Source organism: Sebastes fasciatus, chromosome 8 (genome assembly GCF_043250625.1).
Source record: "Sebastes fasciatus isolate fSebFas1 chromosome 8, fSebFas1.pri, whole genome shotgun sequence".
In the NCBI taxonomy this organism is placed as follows: domain Eukaryota; kingdom Metazoa; phylum Chordata; class Actinopteri; order Perciformes; family Sebastidae; genus Sebastes; species Sebastes fasciatus.
Window position 1 is genome coordinate 22,470,081 of NC_133802.1, and position 16,162 is coordinate 22,486,242.

General features: G+C 42.5%; 2 protein-coding genes across 3 annotated transcripts in view; one reads left to right on the forward strand and one right to left on the reverse strand.

The window, feature by feature from the left end:
• The window catches only part of lrp1ab (low density lipoprotein receptor-related protein 1Ab), a 99,968-nt gene that overhangs the window by 59,972 nt on the left and 23,834 nt on the right, over positions 1-16,162 (forward strand). For both annotated transcript variants that reach the window (XM_074644308.1, XM_074644307.1), the window contains exons 25-42: positions 1,134-1,338; positions 1,533-1,697; positions 2,626-2,870; positions 4,105-4,236; positions 6,043-6,270; positions 6,414-6,588; positions 7,459-7,553; positions 7,669-7,818; positions 7,977-8,117; positions 8,344-8,472; positions 8,561-8,692; positions 8,814-8,948; positions 9,038-9,167; positions 9,294-9,420; positions 10,274-10,425; positions 10,598-10,722; positions 10,981-11,355; positions 15,915-16,104. In XM_074644308.1, the coding sequence (XP_074500409.1) occupies positions 1,134-1,338; positions 1,533-1,697; positions 2,626-2,870; positions 4,105-4,236; positions 6,043-6,270; positions 6,414-6,588; positions 7,459-7,553; positions 7,669-7,818; positions 7,977-8,117; positions 8,344-8,472; positions 8,561-8,692; positions 8,814-8,948; positions 9,038-9,167; positions 9,294-9,420; positions 10,274-10,425; positions 10,598-10,722; positions 10,981-11,355; positions 15,915-16,104 (3,031 nt within the window). The remainder of the gene's footprint in view (positions 1-1,133; positions 1,339-1,532; positions 1,698-2,625; positions 2,871-4,104; positions 4,237-6,042; positions 6,271-6,413; positions 6,589-7,458; positions 7,554-7,668; positions 7,819-7,976; positions 8,118-8,343; positions 8,473-8,560; positions 8,693-8,813; positions 8,949-9,037; positions 9,168-9,293; positions 9,421-10,273; positions 10,426-10,597; positions 10,723-10,980; positions 11,356-15,914; positions 16,105-16,162) is intronic.
• On the reverse strand, positions 12,795-13,832 carry LOC141772868 (galanin receptor type 1). Its single transcript, XM_074644332.1, has one exon. The coding sequence runs from the start codon at positions 13,830-13,832 to the stop codon at positions 12,795-12,797; it is 1,038 nt and encodes a 345-aa protein (XP_074500433.1).

A 16,162-nucleotide genomic window follows, 5' to 3' on the forward strand; every position in this document is an offset into this window, starting at 1 on the left:
CTGTGACCAACATAGATCAGCTCCTGCTGCTTGTTATTGAAGCCATTTCAGAAAATCTCGAAAGTTGTTGGCATACACTGTGTAGTGCACACAGCTTCACAAAGACACCCCTACCCACACACATACACACAGAAAGGCGGCCATAACTCCAGCATTCCTTTAAGCAAACTGTGAAGAAGGCCCATCATTCTCCCTCTAATTACTACTGGAAGGCCTTGTGAAGAACTTGTCTGTCGCCCTCAGCCAGCCAGAGATGATCACACATTTTGGTTTGCACTTAGTCTGCATGTTCCCGTTGTTTCTGGGAAAGATTAAAAAGAGTGGGGGATCTGATGTTGGATGTTTGTTTTCTTAGAGGTGGGGCAGTGGGGTAGGGGGAGATAGCTCTGGTCGGAGCCACACTGACAGACACAGCAGCAGTGCGTACCATTCACTGACAGATTCCATTAGAGTGAAGAATCCTAAACAATTCATTGTTTGTCAGGGTTTTTATTTTCTTTTGCGATGAACCATACAGTATGTGCTGGCTGGAGATTTGTTCTCCTCGGTGAAAGTGTTATAAGCCAAGTTATTATACTAAATTAGCTGAATTACAACTGCTATTTTTCTACTTAAAATTACCACTAACATTAAAGGTACAGTGTGTAGGATTTGGTGGCATTTAGCAGTGTGGTTGCAGATTGCAACCAACTGAGTACCCCTCTGCTCACTCCTCCCTTTCCAAGACTACGATAACGTGAGCCGGGGAGAGTGCAAAACTGTTCTCATAGGCCATCCTTACCATATTAACACTACTTTAGGAGCAGCAGAAGTCAGACGACGGCTGGCGGTGCCACGATTTAGCACTCTGCGACTCACGTTAACACTGTTTCATAAGCATGTTGGAGAACTACGGTGGCCTTCAGGTAACGGCTCTCTCTAGAGCCAGTGTTTGGTTTGTATGAAGGGCTCTTTCTAAGCTAATGAAAACACAATAGTCATTTGTTTCAGGTGATTATACACTATTGAAAACATAGTTATGATATATTATATTTCATTTCTGCCAATACCTGCTATTCAGTTGTCAAATGTATAAGAAATAACTAAACACCATCCTAGTTTTAAGTCCCTCTTTCTCTGTGTGTCCCATTCAGCCCTGACCAGTTTTGAGGTGGTGATCCAGTATGGACTGGCTACTCCAGAGGGCCTGGCTGTGGACTGGATAGCAGGAAACATCTACTGGGTGGAGAGCAATCTGGACCAGATAGAGGTAGCCAAACTGGATGGGACTATGAGAACCACCCTGCTGGCTGGGGAGGTGGAGCACCCAAGGGCCATTGCCCTAGACCCTCGTGATGGGTAAGAAGCACGGATCTAGTGATTCTGAAACTGGAATGACCGTTTTAGAAAATGTAAAGTTACTGGAATTTCCAAATACCTTTTAGCTCAGGATATACAGTATTCCTACTGTATTTTCTATCATGTTCTCATGTGACAATACTGTGCACAGCTGTGAAAATCCCTTCTCACATTGATTTATTTCCTGTTGGCAGTATTCTGTTTTGGACCGACTGGGATGCCAGTCTGCCCAGGATTGAGGCAGCATCTATGAGTGGTGAAGGCAGACGCACCATCCACAGGGAAACGGGCAGTGGCGGCTGGCCCAACGGTCTCACTGTGGACTACATGGAAAGACGCATCGTCTGGATTGATGCCAGGTAGCATTTGCCACTATCAGATCAGAATAAAAAATATGTTATTGATCCCGGAGGGGGAAATTGGGACGTTACAGTTGCTCTTATATAAAAGCATAAAGGAGTATGTAGAATGCAAATTATGTACATAATGCTAGGATATATAACACAATATATGTAGAGTAATATAAATAAATAATAAAAAATAGGACTAGGTGATGTGGAGAGAATCAAATATCACAATATTTTTGACCAAATACCTCAATATCGATATTGTAACAATATGGTAAGTTTGACTTTTGGTGCTTTCATAAAATATTAACACAATGGTATTTTTGATAATAATCATCGGTAATGTGGATATAAAGAATAAAGGCAAACACTCTACTGTACTCCACTTTACTGTAATGCAGCCTTTAAAACCAGGAAAAGACAACACTTATGCCAAATTACAATATTACAATATCCAACATCTATGCTGATATCTAGTCTCATATCACGATATCGATATAATATTGATATGTTGCCTAGCCCTAAATAATAATAAGTAATGAGAAATATAAGAAATATGTGCATCAACCATATACAATATATAACCACAGTGTAAATAAGTAAATTTAAAACTGAAGTGAGAAGTGGGATCTTTTAAATGTGTTAAACATAAATGCAAGAATAGTACAAATAAGAATTAAATACAAATATTTCTTGAAATGTACAGCATAAATGCAGTATTAATGCCTAGTCTCTGAATATACAGAGTGCTCACATTGCACTGCATCCACCCACTCACTCATTACATCACCCCCTCGCTCAGCCTTGTTTTTGCTTGCCATTATTATTTTCTTTAATAAACATGCAGATGTGTTTTGCTTATGTAATGAGCAGCATGCATACACTTAAGCTGATGCACATATTATGTAAAATATACATCTCTGCTTTAATCCTCCTCCAGGTCCGATGCGATCTACTCCGCTATGTACGACGGCTCTGGGCTGATTGAAGTGTTGCGGGGTCATGAGTATTTGTCACACCCCTTTGCTGTCACCATGTATGGAGGCGAGGTCTACTGGACTGACTGGAGGACTAACACTCTGGCCAAAGCCAACAAATGGACAGGACACAACGTCACCGTAGTCCAGCGCACCAACACACAGCCCTTTGACTTGCAGGTCTATCACCCATCCAGACAGCCTCAGGGTAGGTTGCACACCAGATACATAAACGCTCAAAGAGAAACACACACTCACAGGGAGAGAGAGAGAGAGCCTCTATATCTCAGATTCACCCCTGCCTGTCAGCAAGCCGACTGAGTTAACTCAAAGGAGAACAGTGACGAGCTCACAGTTCATTGCTGACCGCGTTGATTCACGACTCCTTCTCTCCAAAGACAGCTGACCTTTCAGAGCTGTGAGACGTGTTGTCTCCTCACACCGGCAGCAATTTGGACACCTCCCGCTGCCTCGTTGATCAAAAAGTCCCCTCACTGTTTGGCATTTCCCACCGGCTGGGAGGAAATAAAACCCTCCTCCTGGGACTTAAATGTCATGTGTTGATCTCACAGGTACACATGATTGACAAGAAGACAAAAAAGATCTGCAGTTATTCTGTCACATTGAACTGTCACCTTGATGTTTAGTAGCCAATGGCTATGTGATCCCATAGGGTGTGTGGGGAGCAGAGACGCACTGGGTCCTGTAATTGGAGGCAGGAAAAGAAACATCTCACAGAATGGTTGATTGACAGCTGTAACCAATGCCCATGACAGTATTGAGGCAGCAAGCTGGGGTTGACAGGTCTGGTAGACGGGCTGTATACTTCCTATGTCTGTTCCTTGACCTCGATGGAAAACGTCATGAGGTCAAGGAAAGATGCGAAGAAGAATTCATAAGGATTTAGGAAAAAAAACATGGTGCCAACAGAATCCAACTGCACTTACACTAGGCTACGTAATTATGCGACGGCGGATGCTATTGGCGTGGTGCTGCCGCAAGGAATTGTGGGGCAGCATTATCATCTTTCCTTTCACAAAGGATGGTCCAGTGTATCCTATGCTAAATGAGATAAGAAAGGAAGCATGGAGGCACCTTTCTTTAGCATTTAGAAAATTCAACAAGCTCTTATCATGGCTGCCACTTCTTCAGGGTCATTTCATTCAGTTAGGAACCTTCCTGAGCAAAAAAGGACTATTCAACCGCAGTCTAAGTCTTTTCCTGCGCTCTCACTTTCCTCATTGATGAAGAGGTCCATTACACTGTTGACTGTGATACTCTGGAAATAGCTTCTGACTTTAAACTATTGGCTTCTTGTATGAATTTTGTTGAGATGCTTTTTGAAACTATATACACCGCAATCTGCAGAACGTAGTGCTCCCCTCTGTCTTTTTGTCTCTCTCACCACTTTTCCTCTATGACTCTTTCTTTCTTTCTTTCAGCTCCTAACCCGTGTGCCATCAGTGATGGTAAAGACCCTTGCTCCCACCTCTGTCTCATCAACTTCAACCAGACTTTCTCCTGTGCCTGCCCTCACCTCATGAAGCTCCAGCCTGACAAACGCACCTGCAAAGGTAAGGAGACACACTGTTACTCACAAACACCTACAGACTTATTCTCTCAGACCAAGAGTGTCCATGCAATGCTGTCATACACAATCTATGTCATCAATGAGCCAGGAACAGGCTCTTTGATTGCAGGAATCTTTTCTCACGGCTGTCATGACCGCTACGGTGCACTCAGCTCCCGAATGTGACATCAACGTCATTAGCTGTCATCTCTTATGACAGAAGATCTAATTACTTGTCCTCTGTTTGTGCCACGTGGCCTTCTTCACTCTCATTTCCATTTAATTTCATATAAAAGACTGTCACAAGTGATGTGCCTGAGGTCTTCATTTATTGCGGTGGGGTTTCATGTAGGGCTGAAACGATTCCTAGAGTAACTCGATTACTAAAAATCATCGCCGCAAATTCTTTGCATCGAAGCTTCGTTCTAGCAAATGAACGTCATGATTGATAAGATGACAGACATCAGCGCTGCAGAGAGGAGAGAAGTGCAGCGAGACGACCCTGAGTATCAATTAATCAATTTCAATTTTGAATTCAAACTAGTGTTGTCAAAAATATCGAAGTATCAATGCTGAATATTTGAAACGGTTTCATTTTCCACAGTTACACAGGTACCAGCTGCGCTTTCTGCTCTCTCTTTTCTCCAGAAGCGAGTGGACACACTGCTATTTATCTTTTAATAAAATTAAATAATATTTAATGCCCTCAATGTTGTAAATTTTTCACCGTGGTATCGAATATCAATATTTTTCACGGTATTTTATCGAATTTAGAAATTCCAGTAACAACACTAATGATGACACTAATTCGAACACATCATCACAGTTTCATCAGTTTAAGTTATACAGTAGTACCTTTTATAAGAGTATCCCATAAGTAATTTAAAATATTTTTTTTATTTATTTGTTTGCATTTCCGAAAATGTTTTTTTTAATAAAACTCAGAATGTGATATGGCACTTAAATGCACTAAATAGGTTTTGACAGATAATATTATTGTGTGAAATTTAAGCAATAAAAATGTTGACTTTTTTTTTTTTTTTAAGGAAACTGTTCATTTTAAGAGACCTGTCTTATTTTTTCTTTTGTATATTTACTATTGCTCTTTAATAATAAAGCAAAAGTATTTCTTATATTATTAATCAACAGAATAATTGGTAGAATACTTGATTACTAAAATGATCAATAGCTGCAGTCCTAGTTTTGAGGGGTAGCTGTGGGCATCTGTGTGCATGTGTGTCTGTCTAAATGTTAAGCATTCTGCAGAGCAATCCTCATCTCAGCAGTGTAGATTTAAGGATGATTGGATTAGAGGGCGTCTGATGCATTCCCCATCAACACAGGAATTTTCAGGGAGCTGAGCAGAGTCTCAGCCAAACTGAGGTATTCTCTGAACTCGGACATATTCACCACTTAAACTTTAAAGTTAAAGATGCATGAATTTTTGACTGAGACTTAGTCATTTGTTATCTCCACCTCCCATCTCCCAGGAGGTAATCGAGCCTCGACAAGGGCAACATGTCACTGACTGGTCAAGTTGACCCTCTTGAGCTTCTGTGTCCTGGGATCCAGCTTACTCCACCCTTTGATCACATGGCTAGTCCATTGAGAAGAAGCCTAATCTTAAAACCGATCATGTCTAGAGTTAAGCAAGTTAGAAAATCTGCCTAACTTATTCTATATACATTTGTACTTCCTTTCTCTCTTTGCCCTTCCCATCAGTTGTAGATAACTTCCATAAAAATGCAATAGAAGTGATTCAAATCTTTGTTATTCTCAGCGCATGTTTTTTTTTTTTTTTCCTCCCCAGAGTCCCGCAAGTTCCTTCTATATGCTCGCCAGATCGAGATCCGGGGTGTCGACATTGACAACCCCTACTACAACTACATCATCTCCTTCACCGTGCCAGACATAGACAACGTGACGGTGGTGGACTATGACGCCGTGGAGCATCGCATCTACTGGTCAGACGTCCGAACGCAGACAATCAAGAGAGCTTTCATTAACGGCACAGGGGTGGAGACTGTTGTGTCTGCTGGTGAGAATGATTACAGGAATAACTGTCATTCACATTTTTTTAATTCTTTGTTCTGATTTCAGTTTATAGTTAAAATTTTCTGTATGTGTCTGAAAATTAGATTAAACACTAACCTTTTCCATTGTGGTTCTAACATTTGCCAGACCTTCCTAACGCTCACGGGCTGGCAGTAGACTGGGTGTCCAGAAACCTCTTCTGGACCAGCTATGATGCAAATAAGAAGCAGATCAATGTGGCCAGACTGGATGGATCTTTCAAGAATGCCGTCATCCAGGGCTTAGACAAGCCCCACTGTCTGGTGGTGCATCCTCTACTGGGGTGAGTAATGTCTCCAGTTAGTTGAAGTGAATTCTCACTGACTAAGTGCTGACTAAGACCAAAAAGAGAGCACACATTATGCCTATTTTAAAGTCTTTACCCTGGTTACATGTTCGTTTTTATATTGATTTAAAAATTACTTTATTAGTTTATAAGGCAATACATGGCAATGCACCATACTACCTCTCAAAAATGCCTTTGTTTATTAACGAGGAAGGCCGCTCTGATCCTCCGGTTCTTCTCTTTTAGCTGTTCCACAAAGCAGAACAAAAACTTGTGGCGAGGCTGCTTTCAGCCATTACGCCCCAAGCCACGGGAACAAAAGGATCTAAGAGGAAATATTGATATTTTTAAACGTAAACTAAAAACCCATCTATTTAGTCTGGCTTTTTATGTAGTGTTTAATCATTTTTGTGGTTTTATTATTCATACTTACTCTATTATACTTTTTTTTATATATCTATTTTACTCTATTTTGTTTTATCACAATTTTACTACTTTGAGTAATTGTAGATCATTATGAATTATTTTACTATATTTTAATTTATTAACATTTTACTACTTTTACTTTTAACATCCTAAGTTTTGTCAGTCGCTTGTAAAGCACTTTGAAGTGCATTTGATTTCTTCAAAAGGTGCTATATAAATAAAGTATGATTGATTTAACGACCAAGTCTCTATTAACTGTAATGATGAAACTATTTTCCTTTTCGTAATTTACTTTACTGCCCTGGCTGCCTCTTCTCCCTTGGCCTGCTAGTTTTTCCTCATGTGGTGTTCCTGTTGTGTCTCCTACTGTGATGCTTCTTTGGTAGAGCATTGCTCTTCTCCAGAAAATAAATGTCTCATAACATTAATATCCCTCCTCAGGAAGCTGTACTGGACTGATGGTGACAACATAAGCATGGCTAACATGGACGGTGGCAACAGCACCATACTTTTCACCGATCAAAAAGGACCAGTAGGTGAGCAGATGTACCGCCTACTGCGAAATAATACTGGATCTCTATGGGGTAAAAGCTCAGATTAAGCAGATTAGACATGTATGTGTATAATAGCACCATTATTCTTTCCACTCAGGCCTCTCTATTGACTATGAAAAAGAGCAACTGTACTGGATCAGCTCAGGAAACAGCACCATTAACCGCTGTCAGATGGATGGAACTAAACTGGAGATCCTGGAAGGTGTTAAAGGCAAACTTACCAAGGCTACTGCGCTGGCTATTATGGGTAAGTTGAAAAAGATGATGACTTCAAATGTATCCTCTCTGTTTTTCTATTTTTTTTTTTTCCTGATCTGAAAGTTGATTGTTACATCATATTACTGCTTATATGCGAAGAAATCACTAGCTCATGTTAAATATGGGAATGAATTTCCCACACTGTAGGAGACAAGATGTGGTGGGCAGACCAGGGAACTGACCAGATAGGAACATGTGACAAGGAGGACGGGGGAAACTGGAAGGTTTTGCGAAACAACACCTCCCCTATGATGCACATGAGGATCTATGATGAGGATGTGCAGAAAGGTAAGAAATATCACTTGAAGTAAAACATCACTGCTTGTGTGTTTTGCCAGTAATGAGTCAAAAGGTAACCCTACATAATTTGGAAGACTTGGAAAGCCAATTTAGATTAAAACACTTGAGTCTCATGTTCTGGAGCGGATGCAAAATTCACCATATTAGCAAAAAACAAGAAGAAAAATATTTTTCTTTCTCTTTGGGCCTCACTGATCCTCTCCTTTTCCTTTAGCCGGTATCAACCTGTGCATTAACAACAATGGAGACTGCTCCCAGCTGTGTCTGCCCACCTCACCAACAACCAGGGCCTGCATGTGCACTGCTGGATACAGCCTCAAGACAGGACAGCAGTCCTGTGAAGGTAAGACTTCACAGCTACAGCTAACACATACAGCAGGAATGCAGTGGGCCCTAAAAACAAACAAATGTGTTGTGCTGTCTCTGAGCAGGCATGGGCTCTTTCCTGCTTTACTCGGTTCATGAGGGAATCAGAGGAATTCCACTCGACCCGGCAGACAAATCTGACGCCTTGGTGCCAGTGTCTGGCACCTCTCTGGCCGTCGGCATCGACTTCCACGCTGGTGAGTGACACTGAGGGACATCAGTGACTAGATGGCCTCGCTTGAGTGACATTTTAAAGCTGTCATTATCTCAGTGAAGTGAGTATTTATAGGATGACACAAAAGGCCTCTCCGTTTTCAGAGAATGACACCATCTACTGGGTGGACATGGGCCTGAGCACCATCAGCAGGGCTAAGAGAGATCAGACATGGAGAGAAGATGTGGTCACCAACGGCATTGGCAGGGTGGAAGGCATCACAGTCGACTGGATAGCAGGTCTAACAGATGTGAAATCTTATTTTAATTCACTTGTATATATTACACAAAGGACCACATAGCTGATTTGCATCCCTGTTCTTTTATAGGAAATATTTACTGGACTGACCAGGGCTTTGACGTGATCGAGGTGGCCAGGCTGAATGGCTCCTTCCGCTATGTAGTCATTTCCCAGGGCCTGGACAAGCCCAGAGCCATCACTGTCCATCCAGTTAAAGGGTGAGTCCATTTAATTCTGCCTTCTGTAACACTGTTACCTTTAGGTGTTCGCAATGTAGTTTCAACCGTGCTACTATATTTCTATATTTCTTGTTAAAATAACTTTCTGTGCGTCCCTGTGTGTAGGTATCTGTTCTGGACTGAGTGGGGTCAGTACCCTCGTATTGAGCGCTCCAGGTTGGATGGCACCCAGAGGTTGGTTCTGGTTAATCAGAGCATCAGTTGGCCCAATGGGATCTCCGTCGACTACGAGGTGTGGACCACAGCTGACATCATAGCACTCGAGACCTAAACACATGTCCTTATTAATGTGCTTTCCTTGCTAATTTGAACAAATATACTGTGACTTTTTCAAAGACTGGACCATTGGCCATCTGGGCTTTCATGTAATGAGAATTACCCATAATTTTTTACTGATTTATATTATGGTAGTGGTTCATTATATGCCCTGTGATTTCATAACATTTATTGTAATATGTAATTAACTCTACTTAATGTAGCCAGGACAATTATAGTTCAAAATAGTTATGTTTAGGGATGCACTGATACCAATAACAGTATCGGGTATATGGTATTGGGTCCGATACTGTGCTCATGTTCTCGTACCGCACCCGATACCACTTCACGGCAATGGGACATTAACTGCCCAGCTGTTCTAAAAAGTCATTGTTAGAACTGTAATGGTATTACAGTAGTACTCATATACTGGTACTCGATATCCGCAAGTCCATTTATGTAAGAACTTGGTCTGAAAAAATGTGGAATTGGTGCATGCGTAGTTACGTTCATTCTCTGTAAAGTCCCCCATATAACTCTATCTGCCAGATGTATGTAGCTTAATCATATTTTTTATATAATAATTTAGTTTTAAAGATGCCACAAGTTCTAATTGTTGCCAATGATGGTCACCTAAAATCACATATAAAAATCATCCAGTATTCTATATTAAGGCATTAGGTGCTGTAGCGAACAAGTTAAAGCTGATGTGTTCATGAATTAACAGAGTACCAGCTGGCCAGTCTCCCTATTACCTTTTTGGTTTCGTTTAGAAAATGTGACCTCCCCTGAATAATTAACACTATTTTATTTCTGCTTTGTCTCTGCAGGGGGGTATGCTGTATTGGTGCGATGCCAGAACAGACAAGATTGAGCGTATCAACCTTGAGACTGGAGAGAACAGGGAGCTGGTGCTGGCTAACAACAACATGGACATGTTTGCTGTGTCTGTTTTTGAGGAATTTATCTATTGGAGCGACAGGTCAGTTCAGAGGTTAATTAATTTGATGAACCAACCATTGAACCATCTTTTTCCATTGCTTTGTTACATAGCCATACTTGTTAATGCATGACAGCTTTTGAGTCATGTGGAAGATTTCATATTGTATTGTATTGTGCTGTTAATTGACTCAGTTTTGTTGCCTCTTGTTTAGGACTCATGCCAACGGCTCCATTAAGAGAGGCAGCAAAGACAATGCTACAGATGCTGTGCAGCTCAGGACTGGCATCGGTGTACAGCTGAAAGACATTAAGGTTTTCAACAGGGCCAGACAGCAAGGTAGGAACACACACAAAACACAAAACACCCTACAAACCCCTAAAAACAAGCTTTTTTGCTATGAAGTCTGGCAAAAATGTCCTCACAAGAAGAATGGGCTGCCTTGAGTTGGTTCTTTACATGTATGCAAAAACAAGCCCTCACAAACACAATGATAAAAACTTACTTCACACCCCCAGGAGTCGATGACATTGTGTTTAACAAGGCTCATTATTTATTTTAACAACACACCTCATAATCGTGTCACACTCTCCCCAGGCACCAACGTCTGCAAAGACAACAACGGCGGCTGTGAACAGCTGTGTCTTTTCCGTGGCAACGCGCAGCGCACCTGCGCCTGTGCTCACGGTATGCTGGCAGAGGACAACCGCGGTTGCCGCGACTATGACGGATACCTGCTGTACTCGGAGCGTACCATTCTGAAGAGCATCCACTTGTCGGATGAGACGAACCTCAACGCGCCAATAAAACCGTTTGAGGACCCCGACCACATGAAGAATGTCATTGCTCTCAGCTATGACTATCATGGCGGCGGAGGAAAGGGGTCCAATCGCATCTTCTTCAGCGACATCCACTTTGGCAACATCCAGCAGATCAACGATGATGGCACGGACCGCAAGATTGTGGTGGACAGTAAGTAGGGAGTCATCAATCACATGTCTTTCTTTTCAACACTTCAGAAAATCTCAAACCTTTCCCTACACTCTCGTCTGTCTACATATTTCAGCTGTGTTGCCTCCTGGTACCGTTCCATTTATCCTGTCCATTAATAATTGAATGTTGTCCCTCGTCTCCTCGACACTGTAAACAGCCATCATCATGCATTTTGACAACACAAGCACCCAGGAGGATCCACTGTATGTACACACAGCTGCAGCTTTCTCAACTAAAGGAGATTGACATCACTTAGGGCTGTCACTTGAAGGAAGACACACACACACACACACACACACACACACACACACACACACGCACACACACACACACACACACACACACTCTCACTCGTGCTCTTGGCTTGTTTTAACACTGAAGTGTCTTTTAAATCCCACTCTCTTTAAATGATTCAAGAGAAGGTTGTTGAACTCCATCCAGAAAAACATTACATTTAAAAGCCCTGGACCCAAAGATGTTCTTAGCAAGCAGTATTCAAAACATGAATTCTGAATATGAAAGGCAGGAAAACAAGTAAAGTACATGGGGTTAGTGTGTTTATTCATGCTTTTTTGAACAGATTTTGAAAATGATGGCTAGTTTTTCCACTTTTGTTTTTCATCCACCAACACCTTCATCCACCAGGAATAAACCTTGACATGGCAGTCTTGTATTGCCCTGAACTGTTTATTTCACTACAATAACCCACTAGCTGTACATTATCGCGCTTATTACACAGCTACTGACTTGACAAATCAATAATTTGACTCAAAAGCGGTCCACTAGAGTCTGACATCAGAACTGCACCCGTCGCGACAGTCTGTTATACATTGCAACGGTCTGCTATGAAGAAATAACAGACCGTAGAATGTCGTGATTGACCAATCAGAATCAAGTATTCAGCAAAGCCGTGTGTTTCCCAAAGCTCAAGATGACGTCGTCAAATGTCTTGTTTTGTCCACAACTCAAAGATATTCAGTTTACTGTCACAGAGGAGTAAAGAAACCAGAAAATATTCACATTTAAGAAGCTAGAATCAGAGAATTTAGTCTTTTTTTTTTTTTCTTAAAAAATTACTCAAACCAATTAATCAATTATCAAAATAGTTGGCGATTCATTTAATAGTTGACAACTAATCGATTAATCATTGCAGCTCTACATATGATCATATTATGTCACTGTTTTACTACATTCTGCCGTCCAAATTAACACATTTCTAGTTCTCAAATTAAAAAATCTAACTTTTTACCAGATTTAATACAAAACAATGGAATGAAGTTCATTGCATTTAACATCACTTTGAGTATTGCATATCCAATCTTTCATACATTCCCATACAGTGTTATGTGAATAGATATAGATATAGTAAAGCATGAAGTGAGTAATGAGGTAGCAGTGTTTTCTTTCTGGCCAGAGGGTCAGTTTTGGCCTCTTTCTGAGGTTGTGTCCAGCTCAAAGGGCTGCACCATGTCCCTGCCCATCACATTAGGGCAACCAGTCAGACAGCTTTTGCACCAAGCCCAGCGCTCTCTCCCCAGCTCTAGTAAGTCTCGTCTAAACTTCTGAGACATAAACACATATAATACAGGGTTTACCACTGCTGCCGAGGATGCCAACAGTCTGGCCAGGATGGCAAAGGTGTTGTAGCCAGGTGAGCCTATTATGGTTCCTCCAATGAAGGAGAACATGAGGCCGTAAGAGGGCAGCCAGAGGAGAGTGAAGACCACGACCAGGAGAGCTGAAGTGTGAGTGACCTGGCTCTGGTAGCGCTCCAGCTGGGGAGCGTTCCCCAGCAGCCGTGCATGACGAAGAAAACAGTAGATCTTGGCATACATCAGTACAATGATGCCCAGCGGTAGAGCGAAGCCAACCAGAAAGAGGGCAATGCTGTAGACCAGCTGACTGAAGTCGGACAGGAAGGCAAAGCAGTACACGGCGCTGGAGGCGGTGACTGTGCGGATGGCAAACTGCGGCGCTGCCAAGGCAGAAGCAGGGACCCAGAGCAGAGCTACTGTCAGCTTAATGCGCCGGTGCATTCTCGAACGGTACGTCCAGGTGGGGTGTACCACTGTGAGGTAACGTGTCACAGCCAAAGCTGCCAGGGTGAAGACTGAAGCAGCTGAGCACGCCACTCCCAGGAAGCTGATGGCCTTGCACAGGAAGCTGCCGAAAGGCCAGAAGCCCAGGGTGATGGCGGAGGTGTGGAAGGGCAGGCAGAGCAGCAGCAGCAGGTCAGCAGCACTCAGAGCCAGCAGCAGGGTGTCCGTACCATGCGGGGGTTGACTTCCTTTCCTCCTCCTGCCAGTGAGAATGGTGATGACCAGGGATTGACCCACCAGGCCAGTCACCAGAATGAGTCCATCCAGGATGGGCACAAGGGCCTTAATCAAAGCCTCATCTGCCTTGTTCATTTGGCCAAGGCAACTAGTGTTTACTCGCTGCCCCAAAGTCTCCATGCCTTCACAATAAAAGTCTATCGAGTACTTAATCTAATGGCCTGTTAATGTTAAGCATCAGAGCAGCATGTTCACGCAGTGTCTGGGTGATGCATCTGTTGGCTCCAGTTCATGTCTTAAATTGTATTAATTACAGGTATGACCACACTCCATTAAGACCGCTAGTACTCTTATAATGATAGTGCGTTCTTAGCTGCTGAGCTAATTGCTGACTTCTTCACTGACATTTGTAATCTGTCTACTTGCAGAAAGAGTATTTTCCAGTTTATTTTTAGTTTGTGTGTGGCCAAAATAACTGGATAGGTAAGAAAAAACAAATCAAACGATAGTCTCTTGGGTTAAAATGTTGTGCTGTTATCCAGTTTGTCTCAGAAAAAAAATGATCGACATGACCTTAAAGAGCAGTCCTTGCACACTGGCTTTTCCTTGGCTCCATCAGCATGTCCTCCATAATCCGAGGAAGGAGGATAGGAAAACCGGAGCGATGTCAGTGCAGCAGTTACTCTATGGCTGTATTGATTTCTCGAAACCAGGCAACAGTGGACAAATTCATCCCAGCGGCTGCTAACAGACATTCCACTTTAAAAGCAGTCAATGCTACTTGATGCTAAGTGGTCACCGCGGCAGGAGGCGTCTTGTCCATTTAGGAGCTCCCCAGAGACGTCACCAGCAGAAGAGTACTGTACGAATCACATGACCTTCAATCGTTGGAGGAAGAAATAAGTAATGAACGATCTTAAGATGAACAAAACAGAAGTTATTCTCAGGTGGATCACTACTCTACTCCTGTGATAGTCAGAGAGACTCTGTTCTGAGTGGCTATAGTCTTCCCAACAGGTATCCACTACTGTTTGCACAGTAACCAGGGGCTGAGCTGATCTAGGCAAGGGGAGGGGAGACTGCTGTTTCTCGTTACATAATACTGGCTTAAACTTACTTTATTTAGCTATGTTTAGTGTGTGAACTTCCAGTAAACTCAAGCAATTAGCTGCCCAAGTACACCTTTTTCTCATTTCTGTTTTTTTACAGCCTGATCGCTGAGGGTGAAGCGTGATTTTGTTCGCATGACTGCATTTGACCCTAAACTGGTCTTTTAGTTGCATTTAGTTTGGTTAACAAGGTATTCAGCCTTAAAATTGTCCTGCATTAAGGTTGATTATGGCACTTTGTCTTTCATTTGAGACATCTATTAAAGGGCAATTTTTGACTTTCAGCCGAGAGCAAACAGTTGCGTGCGGTGTTCAGGTTTTTATTGTTGGGAGTAAGTGGTCATAAATGTGGTTGCTAGTGTGACCAAGAACAGATGGATGCACACCTCGGAGCCTGTGAGGCTGCAGTATAATGCCCTTTTCCACGATGTTGTGTGTCATGTAGGCCCCACAGTTAAAAAATATTACTTCTACTGTAATACAGTGGGGGACAAAAGGACGATGGCTATCAAGAGCAGCTTCTTCATCTTTGTCGCTCACGACTGACTTCTTCACCCTGGTCTATGTCCCTAAAGTGACTCAAGCTGTTCCAGTGGCAGTTTTCTTCCCAGAACAAGAAGTCACCATGAATGAGAGTATCCACAGGGAGCTGTATTTGTATGTGCAGGCAGCCAGCCATGAAATGACAGGATGATGCAGACTCTTTAAACTCCCTCCAGGAACAGCAGGCGTGGCATATATTCTGCTCTGTGTGGTACCGCTTCCATTTCACTTTTTCCTTTTCACTTTTTCTATTTAACCTTCTCGCTCACAGTGTTTCACCATTCATGGACTGATGTGGGAAGATGGGGATAACATTAGAAGCATTTACCACTGCCTCTTTAAGGAAGTCTCACAGAGTTAACCATGGGGGCAACCTGTTAAACTATGACAGTGATTAATGATTTGTTGAACTCTCGCTGAGGGTACTCATTAAAGCTCCCCCTGAGAGTCGATATTTTTTATAGGGAAATAAAAAGAGTTTGTTCTTCTCAAGCTTTTTGCTCCTTACAGCTTTGGCTGGACGACAACAAAAGAACTATTGTCCGAAAACCTATCGACATGGGTCCAAAATATTTACATAGGGCCAACTTTTTCCTTCTCTGCTCCACAGATGTAGGGTCAGTTGAGGGCCTGGCATACCACCGTGGTTGGGATACACTCTACTGGACCAGTTACACAACCTCCACCATCACTCGCCACACTGTGGACCAGAGCCGCTCTGTGGCCTATAACCGCAACACTGTGGTCACTATGTCTGGAGAAGACCACCCCAGAGCCTTTGTGCTGGACGAGTGTCAAGAGTGAGTCTTTAATATTGAAACTTGGAGCTCTGTGCTGTATCAGGGCACGGCTCCAATA